This window comes from Eleutherodactylus coqui, chromosome 2 (assembly GCF_035609145.1).
Source record: "Eleutherodactylus coqui strain aEleCoq1 chromosome 2, aEleCoq1.hap1, whole genome shotgun sequence".
Classification (NCBI taxonomy): domain Eukaryota; kingdom Metazoa; phylum Chordata; class Amphibia; order Anura; family Eleutherodactylidae; genus Eleutherodactylus; species Eleutherodactylus coqui.
Window position 1 is genome coordinate 850787 of NC_089838.1, and position 23145 is coordinate 873931.

The 23145-nt window shown below is 46.1% G+C and overlaps 1 protein-coding gene across 7 annotated transcripts in view; it reads left to right on the plus strand.

The window, feature by feature from the left end:
* The window catches only part of ITPR2 (inositol 1,4,5-trisphosphate receptor type 2), a 253107-nt gene that overhangs the window by 199801 nt on the left and 30161 nt on the right, over nucleotides 1–23145 (plus strand). For 5 of the 7 annotated variants that reach the window (XM_066590133.1, XM_066590136.1, XM_066590138.1 and 2 more), the window contains 2 exons: nucleotides 1–115; nucleotides 12296–12382. The exon at nucleotides 1–115 is cut by the window's left edge and continues 84 nt beyond it. In XM_066590133.1, coding sequence (XP_066446230.1) covers nucleotides 1–115; nucleotides 12296–12382 — 202 coding nt within the window. Of the gene's footprint in view, nucleotides 116–234; nucleotides 455–12295; nucleotides 12383–23145 lie in introns of those variants that run through there. The other 2 variants (XM_066590140.1, XM_066590137.1) reach the window with 2 other exon arrangements.

Sequence of the window (23145 nt, forward strand, 5' to 3'; positions counted from 1 at the left end):
GCCGTGCTGGCGCTCATCCTCGTCTACCTCTTCTCAATCATTGGCTTTCTCTTCCTGAAAGACGACTTCATCATGGAGGTGGAGCGACTGGACGGCAGAGCCCCCAACCCGCCAGGTAATCTCTCACCTGAGACCATCTGCCATATTGATATACAGCGGCTAGGTCTGCTGAGATTGAGGCTGCTTGGACCTCGTGCCTCAGTCCTATCAGAGGCTTCCCATAATACATTGCAGGAGAACGTCTACCTTAGATCATTGAGTTACATCATGTGCCGTACATCAGTCACCTCCAGAGCTGCATTCAGAATTCTGCTGGATGATCCTTCAACCAGCGCTGAAAGATGGTGCTTATGTCAATGTCAGATATGTGAGCCAAGAGCTGGAGTGCCGCTGCTCTCTGATCTCCCCTGCTGCAACTTAGGAAGTGAGTGGACGAAAAAAAACATGGCGGAACTCTAAATCTGTTCATAACTAAGCAAAAGCTCTATATTGTACCAAATAGGAGTTATATCATGTAGCTCTATTCAGGTCCAAAGCTGCATTCACAGCGCAGTAACTCCCACAATGCATTGCCATCTAGTAAACAGTGGGAATGCAGGATGCAGCTTTGGTTGTGAATGAAGCAGAAAGCAGCATAGAACTCAGGAGCAGCGCTTTATTTTTATATTATAAGTTGATGGCGTCCCGGTATTCTTGTCATCGATCTTCTCGGTTCTTATCTTTTCTTTCTCAAGAATCAATGTCTCAGACACAAGAGAAACATCGACTGAGACCCGTCACATACGTCTCATTGAAACTCATCGGTGTCAACACTGAGACAAGTGATCAGGGGTGTCCCAACCGTTATGCTGCCGGAGGCGAAGTACGACCCCCCTACCCCCCGCCCCCAGCAGAAGAACTCACTTTACAGGCATTGAAAGCACCAACATACAAGATACCCAGCACATCTTTAAACTATAGACCCCTACAGACCACCAGTAGAGGAGCGTCTGACCAGACTGTTAGGAGGTGTTGGGACCAGTGGATGGGGGCACACAAGGTGACCGGGCTCAGGACGCCCCCTACAGACCACCAGTAGAGAGGAGCATCTGACCAGACTGTTAGGAGGTGTTGGGACCAGTGGATGGGGGCACACAAGGTGACCGGGCTCAGGATGCCCCCTACAGACCATCAGTAGAGAGTAGCGTCTGACCAGACTGTTAGGAGGTGGTGGGACCAGTGGATGTGTGAGGGCACACAAGGTGACCGGGCTCAGGACCCCCTACAGACCACTAGTAGAGAGCAGCGTCTGACCAGACTGTTAGGAGGTGTTGGGACCAGTGGATGGGGGCACACAAGGTGACCGGGCTCAGGACGCCCCCTACAGACCACCAGTAGAGAGGAGCATCTGACCAGACTGTTAGGAGGTGTTGGGACCAGTGGATGGGGGCACACAAGGTGACCGGGCTCAGGACGCCCCCTACAGACCACCAGTAGAGAGGAGCATCTGACCAGACTGTTAGGAGGTGTTGGGACCAGTGGATGGGGGCACACAAGGTGACCGGGCTCAGGACGCCCCCTACAGACCACCAGTAGAGAGGAGTGCCTGACCACACTGTTAGGGGAGATTAGGACCAGTGGATGGGGCACACAAGGTGACCGGGCTCACGATGCCCCCTACAGACCACCAGTAGAGAGGAGCGTCTGACCAGACTGTTAGGAGGTGTTCGGGCCAGTGGATGGGGGCACACAAGGTGACCGGGCTCACGGCGCCCCCTACAGACCACCAGTAGAGAGGAGCGTCTGACCAGACTGTTAGGAGGTGGTGGGACCAGTGGATGTGTGAGGGCACACAAGGTGACTGGGCTCAGGACGCCCCCTACAGACCACTAGTAGAGAGGACCGTCTGACCAGACTGTTAGGAGGTGTTGGGACCAGTGGATGTGTGAGGGCACACAAGGTGACCGGGCTCAGGACCCCCTACAGACCACTAGTAGAGAGCAGCGTCTGACCAGACTGTTAGGAAGTGTTGGGGCCAGTGGATGGGGGCACACAAGGTAACCGGGCTCAGGACGCCCCCTACAGACCACCAGTAGAGGAGCGTCTGACCAGACTGTTAGGAGGTGTTGGGGCCAGTGGATGGGGGCACACAAGGTGACCGGGCTCAGGACGCCCCCTACAGACCACCAATAGAGGAGCATCTGACCAGACTGTTAGGAGGTGTTGGGACCAGTGGATGTGTGAGGGCACACAAGGTGACCGGGCTCAGGACGCCCCCTACAGACCACCAGTAGAGGAGCGTCTGACCAGACTGTTAGGAGGTGTTGGGGCCAGTGGATGGGGGCACACAAGGTGACCGGGCTCAGGACGCCCCCTACAGACCACCAATAGAGGAGCGTCTGACCAGACTGTTAGGAGGTGTTGGGACCCCTGGATGGGGATACACAAGGTGATGGGGCTCAGGACGCCCCCTACAGACCACCAGTAGAGAGGAGCGTCTGACCAGACTATTAGCAGGTGTTGGGGCCAGTGGATGGGGGCACACAAGGTGACCGGGCTCAGGACGCCCCCTACAGACCACCAGTAGAGGAGCGTCTGACCAGACTGTTAGGAGGTGTTGGGGCCAGTGGATGGGGGCACACAAGGTAACCGGGCTCAGGACGCCCCCTACAGACCACCAGTAGAGGAGCGTCTGACCAGACTGTTAGGAGGTGTTGTGGCCAGTGGATGGGGGCACACAAGGTGACCGGGCTCAGGACGCCCCCTACAGACCACCAGTAGAGAGGAGCATCTGACCAGACTGTTAGGAGGTGTTGGGGCCAGTGGATGGGGGCACACAAGGTGACCGGGCTCAGGACGCCCCCTACAGACCACCAGTAGAGAGGACCGTCTGACCAGACTGTTAGGGGGTGTTGGGACCAGTGGATGGGGGCACACAAGGTGACCGGGCTCAGGACGCCCCCTACAGACCACCATTAGAGGAGCGTCTGACCAGACTGTTAGGAGGTGTTGGGGCCAGTGGGTGTGTGAGGGCACACAAGGTAACCGGGCTCAGGACGCCACCTACAGACCACCAGTAGAGAGGAGCGTCTGACCAGACTGTTAGGGGGTGTTGGGACCAGTGGATGGGGGCACACAAGGTGACCGGGCTCAGGATGCCCCCTGCAGACCACCAGTAGAGAGGAGCATCTGACCAGACTGTTAGGGGGTGTTGGGACCAGTGGATGGGGGCACACAAGGTGACCGGGCTCAGGATGCCCCCTACAGACCACCAGTAGAGAGGAGCAACTGACCAGACTGTTAGGAGATGTTGGGACCAGTGGATGGGGGCACACAGGGTGACCGGGCTCAGGACGCCCCCTACAGACCACCAGTAGAGAGGAGTGTCTGACCAGACTGTTAGGAGGTGTTGGGACCAGTGGATGGGGGCACACAAGGTGACCGGGCTCAGGACCCCCTCTACAGACCACCAGTAGAGAGGAGCGTCTGACCAGACTGTTAGGAGGTGTTAGGACCAGTGGATGAGGGCACACAAGGTGACCGGGCTCAGGATGCCCCCTACAGACCACCAGTAGAGGAGCAACTGACCAGACTGTTAGGAGGTGTTGGGACCAGTGGATGGGGGCACACAAGGTGACCGGGCTCAGGACACCCCCTACAGACCACCAGTAGAGAGGAGCGTCTGACCAGACTGTTAGGAGGTGTTAGGACCAGTGGGTGTGTGGGGGCACACAAGGTGTCCGGGCTCAGGACCCCCAACAGACCAGCAGTAGAGAGGAGCATCTGACCAGACTGTTAAGGAGTGTTGGGACCAGTGGATGAGGGCACACAAGGTGACCGGGCTCAGAATGCCTTCTACAGACCACCAGTAGAAAGGAGCGTCTGACCAGACTGTTAAAAGTTGTTGGGACTAGTGGATGTGTGAGGGCAGACAAGGTGACCGGCTCAGGACGCCCCCTACAGACTACCAGTAGAGAGGAGCATCTGACCAGACTATTGGGAGGTGTTGGAACCAGTGGATGAGGGCACACAAGGTGACCGGGCTCAGGACGCCCCCTACAGACCACCAGTAGAGCAGCATCTGACCAGACTGTTAGGAGGTGTTGGGACCAGTGGATGTGTGAGGGCACACAAGGTGACCGGGCTCAGGACGCCCCCTACAGACCATCAGTATAGGAGCGTCTTACCAGACTGTTAGGAGGTGTTAGGACCAGTGGATGGGGGCACACAAGGTGACCGGGCTCAGGATGCCCCCTACAGACCACCAGTAGAGAGGAGTGCCTGACCACACTGTTAGGGGAGATTAGGACCAGTGGATGGGGGCACACAAGGTGACCGGGCTCACGACGCCCCCTACAGACCACCAGTAGAGAGGAGCGTCTGACCAGACTGTTAGGAGGTGGTGAGACCAGTGGATGTGTGAGGGCACACAAGGTGACCGGGCTCAGGACCCCCTACAGACCACTAGTAGAGAGCAGCGTCTGACCAGACTGTTAGGAAGTGTTGGGGCCAGTGGATGGGGGCACACAAGGTAACCGGGCTCAGGACGCCCCCTACAGACCACCAGTAGAGGAGCGTCTGACCAGACTGTTAGGAGGTGTTGGGGCCAGTGGATGGGGGCACACAAGGTGACCGGGCTCAGGACGCCCCCTACAGACCACCAATAGAGGAGCGTCTGACCAGACTGTTAGGAGGTGTTGGGACCCCTGGATGGGGATACACAAGGTGATGGGGCTCAGGACGCCCCCTACAGACCACCAGTAGAGAGGAGCATCTGACCAGACTGTTAGGAGGTGTTGGGACCAGTGGGTGTGTGAGGGCACACAAGGTAACCGGGCTCAGGACGCCCCCTACAGACCACCAGTAGAGAGGAGCGTCTGACCAGACTGTTAGGGGGTGTTGGGGCCAGTGGATGGGGGCACACAAGGTGACCAGGCTCAGGACGCCCCCTACAGACCACCAGTAGAGAGGAGCATCTGACCAGACTGTTAGGAGGTGATGGGACCAGTGGGTGTGTGAGGGCACACAAGGTAACCGGGCTCAGGACGCCCCCTACAGACCACCAGTAGAGAGGAGCGTCTGACCAGACTGTTAGGGGGTGTTGGGACCAGTGGATGGGGGCACACAAGGTGACCGGGCTCAGGATGCCCCCTACAGACCACCAGTAGAGAGGAGCATCTGACCAGACTGTTAGGAAATGTTGGGACCAGTGGATGGGGGCACACAGGGTGACCGGGCTCAGGACGCCCCCTACAGACCACCAGTAGAGAGGAGTGCCTGACCACACTGTTAGGGGAGATTAGGACCAGTGGATGGGGGCACACAAGGTGACCGGGCTCAGGACGCCCCCTACAGACCACCAGTAGAGAGGAGCGTCTGACCAGACTGTTAGGAGGTGGTGAGACCAGTGGATGTGTGAGGGCACACAAGGTGACCGGGCTCAGGACCCCTTACAGACCACTAGTAGAGAGCAGCGTCTGACCAGACTGTTAGGAAGTGTTGGGGCCAGTGGATGGGGGCACACAAGGTAACCGGGCTCAGGACGCCCCCTACAGACCACCAGTAGAGGAGCGTCTGACCAGACTGTTAGGAGGTGTTGGGGCCAGTGGATGGGGGCACACAAGGTGACCGGGCTCAGGACGCCCCCTACAGACCACCAATAGAGGAGCGTCTGACCAGACTGTTAGGAGGTGTTGGGACCCCTGGATGGGGATACACAAGGTGATGGGGCTCAGGACGCCCCCTACAGACCACCAGTAGAGAGGAGCATCTGACCAGACTGTTAGGAGGTGTTGGGACCAGTGGGTGTGTGAGGGCACACAAGGTAACCGGCCTCAGGACGCCCCCTACAGACCACCAGTAGAGAGGAGCGTCTGACCAGACTGTTAGGGGGTGTTGGGGCCAGTGGATGGGGGCACACAAGGTGACCAGGCTCAGGACGCCCCCTACAGACCACCAGTAGAGAGGAGCATCTGACCAGACTGTTAGGAGGTGATGGGACCAGTGGGTGTGTGAGGGCACACAAGGTAACCGGGCTCAGGACGCCCCCTACAGACCACCAGTAGAGAGGAGCGTCTGACCAGACTGTTAGGGGGTGTTGGGACCAGTGGATGGGGGCACACAAGGTGACCGGGCTCAGGATGCCCCCTACAGACCACCAGTAGAGAGGACCATCTGACCAGACTGTTAGGAAATGTTGGGACCAGTGGATGGGGGCACACAGGGTGACCGGGCTCAGGACGCCCCCTACAGACCACCAGTAGAGAGGAGTGTCTGACCAGACTGTTAGAGGGTGTTGGGACCAGTGGATGAGGGCACACAAGGTGACCGGGCTCAGGACGCCCCCTACAGACCACCAGTAGAGAGGAGTGTCTGACCAGACTGTTAGGAGGTGTTGGGACCAGTGGATGGGGGCACACAAGGTGACCGGGCTCAGGACCCCCTCTACAGACCACCAGTAGAGAGGAGCGTCTGACCAGACTGTTAGGAGGTGTTAGGACCAGTGGATGAGGGCACACAAGGTGACCGGGCTCAGGATGCCCCCTACAGACCACCAGTAGAGGAGCAACTGACCAGACTGTTAGGAGGTGTTGGGACCAGTGAATGGGGGCACACAAGGTGACCGGGCTCAGGACACCCCCTACAGACCACCAGTAGAGAGGAGCGTCTGACGAGACTGTTGGAAGGTGTTGGGACCAGTGGGTGTGTGGGGGCACACAAGGTGTCCGGGCTCAGGACCCCCAACAGACCAGCAGTAGAGAGGAGCATCTGACCAGACTGTTAAGGAGTGTTGGGACCAGTGGATGAGGGCACACAAGGTGACCGGGCTCAGAATGCCTTCTACAGACCACCAGTAGAAAGGAGCGTCTGACCAGACTGTTAGGAGGTGTGGGGACCAGTGGATGAGGGCACACAAGATGACCAGGCTCAGGACGCCCACTACAGACCACTAGTAGAGAGGACCGTCTGACCAGACTGTTAAAAGGTGTTGGGACCAGTGGATGTTTGAGGGCACACAAGGTAACCAGGCTCAGGACGCCCCCTACAGACCATCAATAGAGGAGCGTCTGACCAGACTGTTAGGAGGTGTTGGGACCAGTGGATGGGGGCACACAAGGTGACCGGGCTCAGGACGCCCCCTACAGACCACCAGTAGAGGAGCATCTGACCAGACTGTTAGGAGGTGTTGAGACCAGTGGATGTGTGAGGGCACACAAGGTGACCGGGCTCAGGATGCCCCCTACAGACCACCAGTAGAGAGGAGCGTCTGACCAGACTGTTAAAAGGTGTTGGGACCAGTGGATGTGTGAGGGCACACAAGGTGACCGGGCTCAGGACCCCCTCCAGACCACTAGTAGAGAGCAGCGTCTGACCAGACTGTTAGGAAGTGTTGGGGCCAGTGGATGGGGGCACACAAGGTAACCGGGCTCAGGACGCCCCCTACAGACCACCAGTAGAGGAGCGTCTGACCAGACTGTTAGGAGGTGTTGGGGCCAGTGGATGGGGGCACACAAGGTGACCGGGCTCAGGACGCCCCCTACAGACCACCAATAGAGGAGCGTCTGACCAGACTGTTAGGAGGTGTTGGGACCCCTGGATGGGGATACACAAGGTGATGGGGCTCAGGACGCCCCCTACAGACCACCAGTAGAGAGGAGCATCTGACCAGACTGTTAGGAGGTGTTGGGACCAGTGGGTGTGTGAGGGCACACAAGGTAACCGGGCTCAGGACGCCCCCTACAGACCACCAGTAGAGGAGCGTCTGACCAGACTGTTAGGGGGTGTTGGGGCCAGTGGATGGGGGCACACAAGGTGACCAGGCTCAGGACGCCCCCTACAGACCACCAGTAGAGAGGAGCATCTGACCAGACTGTTAGGAGGTGATGGGACCAGTGGGTGTGTGAGGGCACACAAGGTAACCGGGCTCAGGACGCCCCCTACAGACCACCAGTAGAGAGGAGCGTCTGACCAGACTGTTAGGGGGTGTTGGGACCAGTGGATGGGGGCACACAAGGTGACCGGGCTCAGGATGCCCCCTACAGACCACCAGTAGAGAGGAGCATCTGACCAGACTGTTAGGAGATGTTGGGACCAGTGGATGGGGGCACACAGGGTGACCGGGCTCAGGACGCCCCCTACAGACCACCAGTAGAGAGGAGTGTCTGACCAGACTGTTAAGGAGTGTTGGGACCAGTGGATGAGGGCACACAAGGTGACCGGGCTCAGAATGCCTTCTACAGACCACCAGTAGAAAGGAGCGTCTGACCAGACTGTTAGGAGGTGTTGGGACCAGTGGATGAGGGCACACAAGATGACCAGGCTCAGGACGCCCACTACAGACCACTAGTAGAGAGGACCGTCTGACCAGACTGTTAAAAGGTGTTGGGACCAGTGGATGTGTGAGGGCACACAAGGTGACCCGGCTCAGGATGCCCCCTACAGACCACCAGTAGAGAGGAGCGTCTGACCAGACTGTTAAAAGGTGTTGAGACCAGTGGATGTGTGAGGGCACACAAGGTGACCGGGCTCAGGACGCCCCCTACAGACCACCAGTAGAGAGGAGCGTCTGACCAGACTGTTAAAAGGTGTTGAGACCAGTGGATGTGTGAGGGCACACAAGGTGACCGGGCTCAGGACACCTCCAATCACAGAGAAAGTTTCCTTCCAACAACTTCTGTGTGTTTGTGTGTGGGGGGTGGGGGATTGACTGACAATGACTGTATATAATGCACGACATGTAAAGCCGCAAGCCCTATGACATCGTGTCACCCTTCTCTCCCAGACCTCTGTTCAGCGAGCCTTTGTAGTTGCATAATGACACATCCAACTAAAGCCTTCCGGAGCCTGGTAGAGCTGAGTGGCCATCCCTGTAGGTAATAGCAGCCATATTTGTGCAGGTCGGGAGATTGTGAACCGGGTCATGTTCCCAGTCTTGCGGTAAGCGCCTATACGGATCAGGTCGTCAGAACTTGCAGGCATGGAAGGGTTACTGGCGGCCGGTGATTCAGCAGCACGTCGGTCTTGTGATAAGTTTTTTAATCCTAATCATCTCCTGAGGATTTTCCCGGCCGGCGGCAGCTGCTCCAATAACAGCAGGCAGAGAGCTAATTTTACAAGATGCAGCGTGCGGCTTGGACGGGGCGGACAAAACCCCTGTGTAGTCACTTGCCAAAATATGGCCGCAAAAACCTGCATTACGTGGAGAGCGATAACACCACGTCTATTGATAACACCGCCACACGGGGTCCTGAAGAGGAGACTACCCCAAATGGTGCCATTATCTAGAAAGGTCCCACATCCCCATTTATCATCCTGACTCCCAGATGTAGAATAATCTGTCTGCATCTGATGTGAAAGGTTGGTAGTTCTAAGCTGTTATCCAGGAATGGATAGATCTCAGAGTCAGATAGATAGGCTATCAGGACTAGAATTAGAGAAATAAACCCAGGTCTTAGAACTAGACAGGTGATTCCAGATCTCAGAATCAGAGAGAGACACTAGAGAACAGATCTGAGATTATTCCCCGGTGGCCTGGCTTTCTCTCCTCAAGTTATGTCATCTGAATGTAATCCCGAGAAATTGAATTATCTCCCTGATTCCATGATCCAGAGAATCCTTTGGTTCCGAGATCTGGAATTATCTATAAAGTTCCCACTTCCACATTTATCTCTAATCCAAGATGTAAAATGATCTTTCTGGTCCTGATGTCAAAGGTTATAACTCCACATCTATTATCCAGTATTGATCTCCGTGTCAGAGAGGGAATTCTAAATATCAGCATTAAATTCAGATCCTGGAACTGGAAAGTTAAAAATTCAGACTTTGGAACAAGACTAAAAATTCTGCATCTCATATTCACAGAGAAACCCTAGAGAACAGATTCAGAGATCTGGAATTATCCCCCAGACCCGGAATTTCTCTTTAGTTTTGGGATTTGAATGTAATCTTGAGATCTGGAATTCTCTGAATCTGTGATCCTGAAAATCCCTTTTGACTCTGAGCTCTAGAATAGTCTTTTTGGTTCTGAGATCAAATTTCTTCTGATCTCATATCCAGGATTCATTTCCCTGATCCTGAGATCTGGAATTCTGTCTACAGTCTGTGTTTATCTCTAGATCTAGGATCTAATTTGACTTATCTATCCGAGTTGTAATCAATCCCTTTGGTTCTAAGAACTGGGATTAATCCTTCTGGTACTGATCTCAGAGGTAATTGTTCTGGATTCGATATCCAGGATTCACAACCTTGATTTTGAGATGTGGAATTATCTATCCAATTCCGAGAGCCAAGCCAATCCCTTTGGCTTTCAGATCTGGACTCATCTTTCCAGTCTTGAAATGTTCTTTCCGGCTCAACGCTCTTGATCTTCTCCTTCTCTGACATTTACATTATCTCTCTGGCTCTGAGGTGAGGATTTAATTATTGGACTCTCTATTCTCTAATTATTACCTCTCTGCGGCTCTGAAATGATCTCTTAACTCGTGAAATCTGGATTTATCTCCCTGGTTCAGATTGTGATTTATTTCTTTAGTTCTGAGATCTTGTTTGTTTCTCTGGTTCTTAGATCCAAGAATTTCCCGTCTGATTCCGAGATCCTGCTCAATCATTTTAGTTTAAATCCAATCTGAATTTCCTATTTGGTCTTTGACATTTTCCTAGTTTGTTTCTAGCTCTGAGATCCAGATCAGATCTGATTTGTCTCTTAGGCTTTGACTTTCCGATTTATCTTTCCGGATTTATTTCTCTGTTTGGGATTCATGTCATTTGCTTCTCTATACGATTTATTTCTGGGGCTCTAAAATCTGAATTTACCTGGTTCTGAGATCTAGAATTATTTTTTTTATTATGAGATTCAGAATTACGTCTTTGGTTCTGGGATCCAGCACTTGATTTCTAGTTCTGAAACCTTGAATTATCCCTGTTGGTCTGAAATTTGGAATTTTCTGTCTGGTTCTGAGATCCGGAACTATTATTCTGGTTCTATGGTCTATCTTCTGGAGCGCTGGAGCTTTTTTGAGTTTGTCCATTTTCCTGCATTCTGGTTCTAAGGTCTTGTCATATCTCTTTTATTCTAAATCCCAGAATCATCTCTCTTGTACTAAAATCCAGAATTATCTTTCGTCTTCTTAAATGTAGAATTATCTGCTTCTGAGATACAGAATTTTCTCTCTAGTTCTGAGATCTAGAAGTATTCTCCTTTGTTCTGAAATCCAGAATTGGCTCGCTTGCTCTGAAATTTTGAACTTCTTCTCTAGTTCTAAGATCCACAACTTTCATTGTGGGTCTGAAATCTGATATTACCTCTCATGTTTGATAACCCAGAATTATCCCTCTTGTACTCAGAATCCAGAATGTTTTCCCAAGTTCTGAGACCTGAAATGATCCCGTTTCTTTCCTGAATCTGGAGCTTTCTCCCTGGTCCTGACATCTAGATTTATTCTGGTTCTGAGCTGTGGCATTATCTCTCATGTTCTAAATCCTGGAATTCTCCCGCTTGGACTGGAGTTGTCTTTCTTCTTATGAGGTCTCTGGCTCTGACATCCAGTGTTATCGGTCATGTTCTAAAACCCTGAATTGTCCCTCACCTGCTGAAATCCAGAATTGTCTTTCTTGTTCTTATATCTCGAATTATCGCAGATTCTGAAATGTAATCTTATCAGTTCTGTTCTAAAACCTGGAATTATCCTTTTTGTACCTAAATCCAGAATTATCTCTCAGGTTCTGGGATCTAGTATTATCTGTCGTGTTCTAAAACCCGGACTTATCCGTCTCGTATTGAAATCCAGAATCCTCCTTTTTTTCTGACATCCAGAGTTCTCTCTCGGTTCTGAGGTCCGGACGTTTCCCCCTTTGTCTCTTTGGCTGTGACATAATGCCGTACATTTTATGTTTCTCTCTCTTAGGTCTGGGTCCGCTTCATTAGTCCTGATGGCGCAGTTTCTGGCCCTTCCTGCAGGTCGCGATTCTGCGATTTTCATTGATCCGTGCAGATGAATTCATCACAGAACGAGTTCCTCCGTGTCCCAAGATAAATGATATATTACATTAGGAAATTGGCCTAAGCTACGCAGGTGCATGCGGCGTCCCTGCACCTCAAATGTCAGAGGCATTAGTCCTGAGCAGCTGCAGTCACGGCCAATAGGTCAGAGGGGACATTTTACCTCAAGTATCGGTTAACCGTAAATCTGGCGATTTTGTGTTACTTATGAATAACGCTGAAGAGAAGTTCAACTATATTTTTGTGACGTGTATGATACATTACGTTTCTTAATTTCTTTTCTTACATCCCTTCCCCCCCCTGGTGTTCTGTTACCAGGTAGCAGCGAAATCCGTGCGCCCTCTTTTGCGGCAATGATGGACACTTGTCAGACAGAAGAGTGCGCCACATCGATACCGTTAACAGGTCAGTCACCTGCATGTTTCTTACTCATTCAAAGGGGTTATCGCCCCTAAAATGATATATGGGAGCGGAGGTAATAAAATAGCCAGGTTTATCATTCAGAAGTCTGTAAAAGCGGGATGACTATCCCTACGGAGGCATTAAAGACCGCCATATTGGCTGCATACAGCTTTTCTAGAGGCCAAACTCTGAGTTCACTGAGGGCAGAATTATTAAAAGGCGTTAGACTCAATTTAGTGGGGCTGAGCTGCAATACCATTCTTGGCCTATGAACAAGAGTAGCACTGTTTCTGGAAAATAAAAAGCATGCAACTTTGTTAAGGTCTTCACTTTGTAGCATTCTTTCTCCTCCCATATCAGCCTCTTCTTTATTGCATGCTCGACCCTGCTCTTTTCTTGTGCATGTGATTCTCAAATTAACTTCCCACCCCTCACCAGACCCAGTGTTGGCCAACATTTTATAAATGATCTGGAGGAGGGAATCGATGGGAAACTGATCAAATTTGCCGACGAGACCAAGCTAGGAGGGATAGCTAACACTAGGGAAGAGAGAGAGAGGATTCAAAAAGATCTAGACAAGCTTGCACAGTGGTCGGCGACTAACAGAATGTTATTTAACAAGGAGAAATGCAAAGTCCTACATCTGGGGAAGAAAAATGAAGAAAGCACATACAGAATGGGAGGAATTGGGCTAAGCAGCAGCACATGTGAAAAAGACTTGGGTATACTAATAGGTCACAGACTGAACACGAGTCAACAATGTGATGCAGCAGCCAAAAAGGCAAACACAATTCTGGGATGTATTAGAGAAGCATAGAGTCTAGATCATGTGAGGTAATTATCCCCCTCTACTCTTCCTTAGTCAGACCTCATCTGGAATACTGGGTCCAGTTCTGGGCACCCCACTTTATAAAAGACATAGACAAACTGGAGCAAGTTCAGAGAAGAGTTACCAAGATGGTGAGCGGTCTGCAAATCATGTCCTATGAGGAACGGGTAAAGGATCTGGGAATGTTTAGCAGAAGAGAAGGCTGAGAGGAGACTTAATAGCGGTCTACAAATATCTGAAGGGCGGTCACAGTGCAGAGGGATCAGCCCTATTCTCATCTGCACAAGGAAAGACTAGAAGCAATGGGATGAAACTGAAAGAGAGGAGATACAGATTAGATATTAGACAGTGAGGGGATCAATGAGTGGAACAGGTTACCATGGGAGGTGGGGAGTTCTCCTTCAATGGAAGTCTTCAGAGGCTGGACAGACATCTGGGATGATTTAGTGACCCTGCACTGAGCCAATAACCCTGGGGGTCCCTCCAACTCCACCATTCTATGTCTTTAGATGATTATTGTTAGTCTTAAAGTCATGTGACTATTACAAGATAATTGGGTCCATAAGGTCTGAAATCTGTGACACTACTGACCCAAGTTTGTGTTAAGTTTTTCTCAATTTACTTCCAAAACCGCCGGTTGCCTAGGACTGAGGATTAGCTCCCCCCTCCTGTTAGACTTGTGACCCAACAGCTGATCGCTGTCATCTGAACTATTGAGTCCATTTTCAGCTGGCAAGCAGTGACATCACTCGGGCAAGCACTTCTGCCACGTCTAGCGATCGTGGGGGTCTCAGCAGCTGGATCCCCACTGATCAAAACTTTTGACATGTCAAAAACTTTTTGGAAAACCCAATTATGCTTTAGGCGCTGATGACCCAGAATGGAAGCTATTAAAACATGTTTTCTCTGGAGTCGGGGAAGGGAAGTGACAATTACTCTCAGCATATCTCCAGATGACAGCTGTGGTTATCGCTTCCAGGATCAGAGATCTGAAACGTAGTGTTGCTCACCTTTATCGTCCGGACAATAAAATCATCCCAACTTTTGAAAAATTCAAACTTGGTAAGTCTGAACCAATTTCCAATAATGCCTACTGCAGCCAATCAGCAGCCAGGGCGCCTTGCTGATGTCACCAAACGTGTCCTCCATTTTGCCAATGGGCAGCCGTTGCATTGGACACCTGCATCACATGACCCAGCCATATATAGCATAGGCAAAGTGTAATCGCTTGGGCATTTTACAGTTGAGCGCAAGACAGAGAAGCTGCATCAGGTTTATGTGCCTATATACCATGCAGTCTGTTGTTGGGGCCGGATATTCTGTGGAGGATATATTGGTGAAAGCTTGCATATTGGAGGAAGCAGAGTCAGAAGCCGCATCACGTTTCTATGCCCGTACGAAGCGTGGTCTGTGCAGTAGGAGAGGAGATATTTCTGCTGCTGTCAACATATATAGCAGCAAAGCAGACAGACAGAACACACTTTGGTGTGGGGAATACTGCAGTTCTTGGTTTGTGGCCTCAGACGTTGTTCAAAGTCGTCAGTCCGGCCGCTGCATATTATTTGCAGACCTTCAGCAGCCAGCAGTGGGGTCTGAGGAATTCAATTTGGCTGCAGCAAACAAGGACCGCTCACAAGCTTTGCTCTGGCCTTCCATTCTCACATATCGCACCTCCCAGGGATTGCGGCTCACTTAGTTGCAGCTGGGTGTTGTTGGTGGCGGAACTCTTGCTGCTGTCCTCCTGCTTCCGCCATGTTTCCTCCTCATCCTCCTTCTCCCAAAACAAACATTTTCTAAAGTACATGAAGCATCTGTAGCTCGCCGGCTGTTCCTTGGAGGAGGTCCGTGCTCGGCTGTTCACCTGCTGGAAGGTGTCCTTGGCAATGATATTGCCAAGGACACCTTCTATATGATACTATGATATTGCTTTTACAACAAGCAGCCCATCTTTTGGTGCAGTTTTTGATCTAGGAGACCTTATGTGGGCCATCTTTTGTTTTCCGTGACACCCCTGTGCTGCGATTAACCGCTACCCTGCTGTTCATTATATGACCACATTTTGAGGGAACCCCGTGTTCCCCAAATGTGTGGCTGTATTCCCATGCAATTCGATGGTTTAGACTGCATTGGGGATCTTCTGGGTGGCAAATTAGTGAACCCGATTTTTACTCCCATTGACTTTATTGGAGTCTGAATCGGACATCCTAATTTTCGTGAAATCGACCCGATCCTGACATGAACCAATTATTCCACTAATCGCTCATCACTAATGAAAAGCAGCATTTTCTTCATCGACTGTACTGGAAATGATGCAGATAACCTTCTTATCAACTAGAAAAGAGAACTGCGCTGATTTTCTCTGTTCGCCGGGACGTATGGTGCCTTCACCTGATGAGCGCACTTAATTAGTATTCGCCTGCTAATGATATCATGAGATCTGATTGACGGCACGAGTGACAGCCAAGTCTCTGAAGGCATTCGTCTATCTGCATTGAGTGACATTTCGCTTTCCAACACAGTCTAATTAGTGGATATTATTATTTTTTATAACATTCAACACATTTTAGGCTCCTCCCCCTACGGTGGCTCCTCCCTTAGTCAATGTGGAAGTCACAGGGTCATCTTCTTAGAGTTAATGACCATTCTCCTTAATGTAATGAAAATCATCTCTTTATCTGCTGACTTCCTGTGCTAATATATAGCAGCTGATGTGAAGAAAGAAGAGCTGCAGTGTAAAGCACAGTAAAGCACAATAGGGAATACAAGAAAAAACATCAGCGCATTACAGCTTGTCCCATTATCCAAAACGGAAGCCTGTCCTATTTTTCAACGATATTGCAGAAAACGTGCCCAATATTTGCTGTGGACGATTTACAAATGGCCTCGCTATGGCATCTACACGGGAGCGCGATGGGATGCCTTCATTCTTCCTATTAAAACAACATGCAGAATAGTGCGTATGAAACTCGCACGTCCCGTGATGCAATGTAATGCGGTTTTATTACTTTATTTACTATGGACAACTCACACATCACATTGCCAGTTTCATGCGAACGCGATGCCATTTTGAAAAAAAATCTTCTTATTAAAAGAGCATGTGACTTTGCCGTTCGTTCACGTGATACAATCTTCCTTGGGGCATCACATTTTTACAAGTGCGATATTGCGTTCACCCATGTAAGTATGGCGCAGGAGCGTGATGTTGGTCCGAGTTTCTTGGCCCGATATCACATTTTTAGTTTGTATTTAAATAAGCGAGCGTGACTAATATTGCGCACGCTGATGTGAATGCGGCCAAAGTCTTTTAATAGAAGACTGTAAGAGTGCGTTAGGGACTGGCAACCACCGCGCAAACGTAGTGCGTAAACTGGCTGTCATATCACCTCCTGCAAAGCATTATGGTCTTAAATCCTAAAACGTTGATTGGCTGCATGGTGCCTTACGGGCAAACAAGACGGCCCGCAATGCCGCGGTCGTGAAGGTGTTAACCTCCGTCTGACTAATTGCTCCAGTTCTGCTTGTAAATTTATATATATATTTTCTTTAGAATTTCCCAATTTGTTTGAGTTGTTTTCGTGTTCCGAGCGGCATAAACAAGATAATTTGACAGACAGTGTAAATCACGGCGGCGGGGCAAACAAGGATTCCTCTCAAGGGCTTAAGTGTTTTTGTGGACAACTCTCTCTTCAGTCACCTTCACAGATGTAGATCGGCGCAGCGACGGCGGGGTTTTTTCACAATGAGTAATTGATAGCCCTCAAATGACTTAACATGTGACTCTGCTGAGCGGGATTATGTAAAAGCATCGAGCAGCTGGGATAAAATATGAGCGGCACGTTAACACCTTCATGTCAGGGGAGAGGAAATAAGACACCTCTACATTATACTCCCACATACTGACAACTGCTCCCATACAGTCTGCTGCCAACCCCAAACTTATATCCCGTGACTGTAGAGCCCTAATGAGCAATTCCACTACGCAGCTGATAAACTACATAGAATATATGGCCTAGCTCAAAATACTGAAATACTGCCCCTATGTACAAGAATATAACTACTATAATACTGCCCATATGGACAAGAATATAACTACTATAATACTGCCCCCTATGTACAAGAATATAACTACTATAATACTGCCCATATGGACAAGAATATAACTACTATAATACTGCCCCCTATGTACAAGAATATAACTACTGTAATACTGCCCCCTATGTACAAGAATATAACTACTATAATACTGCCCCCTATGTACAAGAATATAACTACTATAATACTGCCCCCCTATGTACAAGAATATAACTACTATAATACTGCCCCTTATGTACAAGAATATAACTACTATAATACTGCCCCCTATGTACAAGAATATAACTACTATAATACTGCCCCCTATGTACAAGAATATAACTACTATAATACTGCCTCCTATGTACAGAAATATAGCTACTATAATACTGCCTCCTATGTACAAGAATATAACTACTATAATACTGCCCCATATGTACAAGAATATAACTACTATAATACTGCTCCCTATGTACAAGAATATAACTACTATAATACTGCTCCTATGTACAAGAATATAACTACTATAATACTGCCCCCTATGTACAAGAATATAACTACTATAATACTGCCTCCTATGTACAAGAATATAACTACTATAATACTGCTCCCTATGTACAAGAATATAACTACTATAATACTGCCCCCTATGTACAAGAATATAACTACTATAATACTGCCCCCTATGTACAAGAATATAACTATTATAATACTGCCTGCTATGTACAAGAATATAACTACTATAATACTGCCCCCTATGTACAAGAATATAACTACTATAATACTGTCCCCTATGTACAAGAATATAACTACTATAATACTGCCCCCTATGTACAAGAATATAACTATTATAATACTGCCTCCTAAGTACAAGAATATAACTACTATAATACTGCCCCCTATGTACAAGAATATAACTACTATAATACTGCCCCCTATGTACAAGAATATAACTACTATAATACTGCCTCCCATGTACAAGAATATAACTACTATAATACTGCCTCCTATGTACAAGAATATAACTACTATAATACTGCCCTCTATGTACAAGAATATAGCTACTATAATACTGCCCCCTATGTACAAGAATATAACTATTATAATACTGCCTCCTATGTACAAGAATATAACTACTATAATACTGCCTCCTATGTACAAGAATATAACCACTATAATACTGTCCCCTATGTACAAGAATATAACTACTATAATACTGCCTCCTATGTACAAGAATATAACTACTATAATACTGCTCCTATGTACAAGAATATAACTACTATAATACTGCCCCCTATGTACAAGAATATAACTACTATAATACTGCCCCCTATGTACAAGAATATAACTACCGGTACTATAATACTGCCTCCTATGTACAAGAATATAACTACTATAATACTGCCCTCTATGTACAAGAATATAGCTACTATAATACTGCCCCCTATGTACAAGAATATAACTATTATAATACTGCCTCCTATGTACAAGAATATAACTACTATAATACTGCCTCCTATGTACAAGAATATAACCACTATAATACTGTCCCCTATGTACAAGAATATAACTACTATAATACTGCCTCCTATGTACAAGAATATAACTACTATAATACTGCTCCTATGTACAAGAATATAACTACTATAATACTGCCCCCTATGTACAAGAATATAACTACCGGTACTATAATACTGCCTCCTATGTACAAGAATATAACCACTATAATACTGCACGCTATGTACAAGAATATAACTACTATAATACTGCACGCTATGTACAAGAATATAACCACTATAATACTGCACGCTATGTACAAGAATATAACTACTATAATACTGCACGCTATGTACAAGAATATAACTACTATAATACTGCACGCTATGTACAAGAATATAACTACTATAATACTGCCCCCTATGTGCAAGAATATAACTACTATAATACTGCCCCTATGTACAAGAATAGAACTACTATAATACTGCCTCCTATGTACAAGAATATAACTGCTATAAAACTGCTCCTATGTACAAGGATATAACTGCTATAATACTGCTCCCTATGTACAAGAATATAACTACTATAATACTGCACGCTATGTACAAGAATATAACTACTATAATACTGCCTCCTATGTACAAGAATATAACTACTATAATACTGCTCCTATGTACAAGAATATAACTACTATAATACTGCCCCCTATGTACAAGAATATAACTACTATAATACTGCCCCCTATGTACAAGAATATAACTACTATAATACTGCTCCTATGTACAAGAATATAACTACTATAATACTGCCCCCTATGTACAAGAATATAACTACTATAATACTGTCCCTATGTACAAGAATATAACTACTATAATACTGCCCCCTATGTACAAGAATATAACTACTATAATACTGCTCCTATGTACAAGAATATAACTACTATAATACTGCCCCCTATGTACAAGAATATAACTACTATAATACTGCCCCCTATGTACAAGAATATAACTACTATAATACTGCTCCTATGTACAAGAATATAACTACTATAATACTGCCCCCTATGTACAAGAATATAACTACTATAATACTGCCCCCTATGTACAAGAATATAACTACTATAATACTGCCCCCTATGTACAAGAATATAACTACTATAATACTGCTCCTATGTACAAGAATATAACTACTATAATACTGCCCCCTATGTACAAGAATATAACTACTATAATACTGCCCCCTATGTACAAGAATATAACTACTATAATACTGCTCCTATGTACAAGAATATAACTACTATAATACTGCTCCCTAGGTACAAGAATATAACTACTATAATACTGCACGCTATGTACAAGAATATAACTACTATAATACTGCCCCCTATGTACAAGAATATAACTACTATAATACTGCACGCTATGTACAAGAATATAACTACTATAATACTGCCCGCTATGTACAAGAATATAACTACTATAATACTGCCCCCTATGTGCAAGAATATAACTACTATAATACTGCCCCTATGTACAAGAATAGAACTACTATAATACTGCCTCCTATGTACAAGAATATAACTAATACTGCCCCCTATGTACAATATAACTACTATAATACTGCTCCTATGTACAAGAATATAACTACTATAATACTGCCCCCTATGTACAATATAACTACTATAATACTGCTCCTATGTACAAGAATATAACTACTATAATACTGCCCCCTATGTACAAGAATATAACTACTATAATACTGCCCCCTATATACAAGAATATAACTACTATAATACTGCCCCCTATGTACAAGAATATAACTACTATAATACTGCCCCCTATGTACAAGAATATAACTACTATAATACTGCCCCTATGTACAAGAATATAACTACTATAATACTGCTCCTATGTATAAGAATATAACTACTATAATACTGCCCCCTATGTACAAGAATATAACTACTATAATACTGCCCCCTATGTACAAGAATATAACTGCTATAATACTGCCCGCTATGTACAAGAATATAACTACTATAATACTGCTCCTATGTACAAGAATATAACTACTATAATACTGCTCCTATGTATAAGAATATAACTACTATTATACTGCCCCCTATGTACAAGAATATAACTACTATAATACTGCTCCTATGTACAACAATATAACTACTATAATACTGCCCCCTATGTACAAGAATATAACTACTATAATACTGCCCCCTATGTACAAGAATATAACTACTATAATACTGCTCCTATGTACAAGAATATAACTACTATAATACTGCCTCCTATGTACAAGAATATAACTACTATAATACTGCCCCCTATGTACAAGAATATAACTACTATAATACTGGCCCCTATGTACAAGAATATAACTACTATAATACTGGCCCCTATGTACAAGAATATAACTACTATAATACTGCCCCCTATGTACTAGAATATAACTACTATAATACTGCCCCCTATGTACTAGAATATAACTACTATAATACTGCCCCCTATGTACAAGAATATAACTACTCTAATACTGCCTCCTATGTACAAGAATATAACTACTATAATACTGCCTCCTATGTACAAGAATAAAACTACTATAATACTGCCCCCTATGTACAAGAATATAACTACTATAATACTGCCCCCTATGTACAAGAATATAACTACTATAATACTGCCCCCTATGTACAAGAATATAACTACTATAATACTGCCCCCTATGTACAGGAATATAACTACTATAATACTGCCCCCTATGTACAAGAATATAACTACTATAATACTGCCTCCTATGTACAAGAATATAACTAATACTGCCCCCTATGTACAATATAACTACTATAATACTGCTCCTATGTACAAGAATATAACTACTATAATACTGCCCCCTATGTACAATATAACTACTATAATACTGCTCCTATGTACAAGAATATAACTACTATAATACTGCCCCCTATGTACAAGAATATAACTACTATAATACTGCCCCCTATATACAAGAATATAACTACTATAATACTGCTCCCTATGTACAAGAATATAACTACTATAATACTGGCCCCTATGTACAAGAATATAACTACTATAATAATGCTCCTATGTACAAGAATATAACTGCTATAATACTGCCTCCCATGTACAAGAATATAACTACTATAATACTGCTCCTATGTACAAGAATATAACTGCTATAATACTGCCCCCTATGTACAAGAATATAACTACTATAATACTGCCCCCTATGTACAAGAATATAACTACTATAATACTGCCCCTATGTACAAGAATATAACTACTATAATACTGCTCCTATGTATAAGAATATAACTACTATAATACTGCCCCCTATGTACAAGAATATAACTACTATAATACTGCCCCCTATGTACAAGAATATAACTGCTATAATACTGCTCCTATGTACAAGAATATAACTACTATAATACTGCTCCTATGTACAAGAATATAACTACTATAATACTGCTCCCCTATGTACAAGAATATAACTACTATAATACTACCCGCTATGTACAAGAATATAACTACTATAATACTGCTCCTATGTATAAGAATATAACCACTATTATACTGCCCCCTATGTACAAGAATATAACTACTATAATACTGCTCCTATGTACAACAATATAACTACTATAATACTGCCCCCTATGTACAAGAATATAACTACTATAATACTGCCCCCTATGTACAAGAATATAACTACTATAATACTGCTCCTATGTACAAGAATATAACTACTATAATACTGCCCCCTATGTACAAGAATATAACTACTATAATACTGGCCCCTATGTACAAGAATATAACTACTATAATACTGGCCCCTATGTACAAGAATATAACTACTAGAATACTGCTCCCTATGTACAAGAATATAACTACTATAATACTGCCCCCTATGTACTAGAATATAACTACTATAATACTGCCCCCTATGTACTAGAATATAACTACTATAATACTGCCCCCTATGTACAAGAATATAACTACTCTAATACTGCCTCCTATGTACAAGAATATAGCTACTATAATACTGCCTCCTATGTACAAGAATAAAACTACTATAATACTGCCCCCTATGTACAAGAATATAACTACTATAATACTGCCCCCTATGTACAAGAATATAACTACTATAATACTGCCTCCTATGTACAAGAATATAACTACTATAATACTGCCCCCTATGTACTAGAATATAACTACTATAATACTGCCCCTATGTACAAGAATATAACTACTATAATACTGCCCCCTATGTACAAGAATATAACTACTATAATACTGCTCCTATGTACAAGAATATAACTACTATAATACTGCCCCCTATG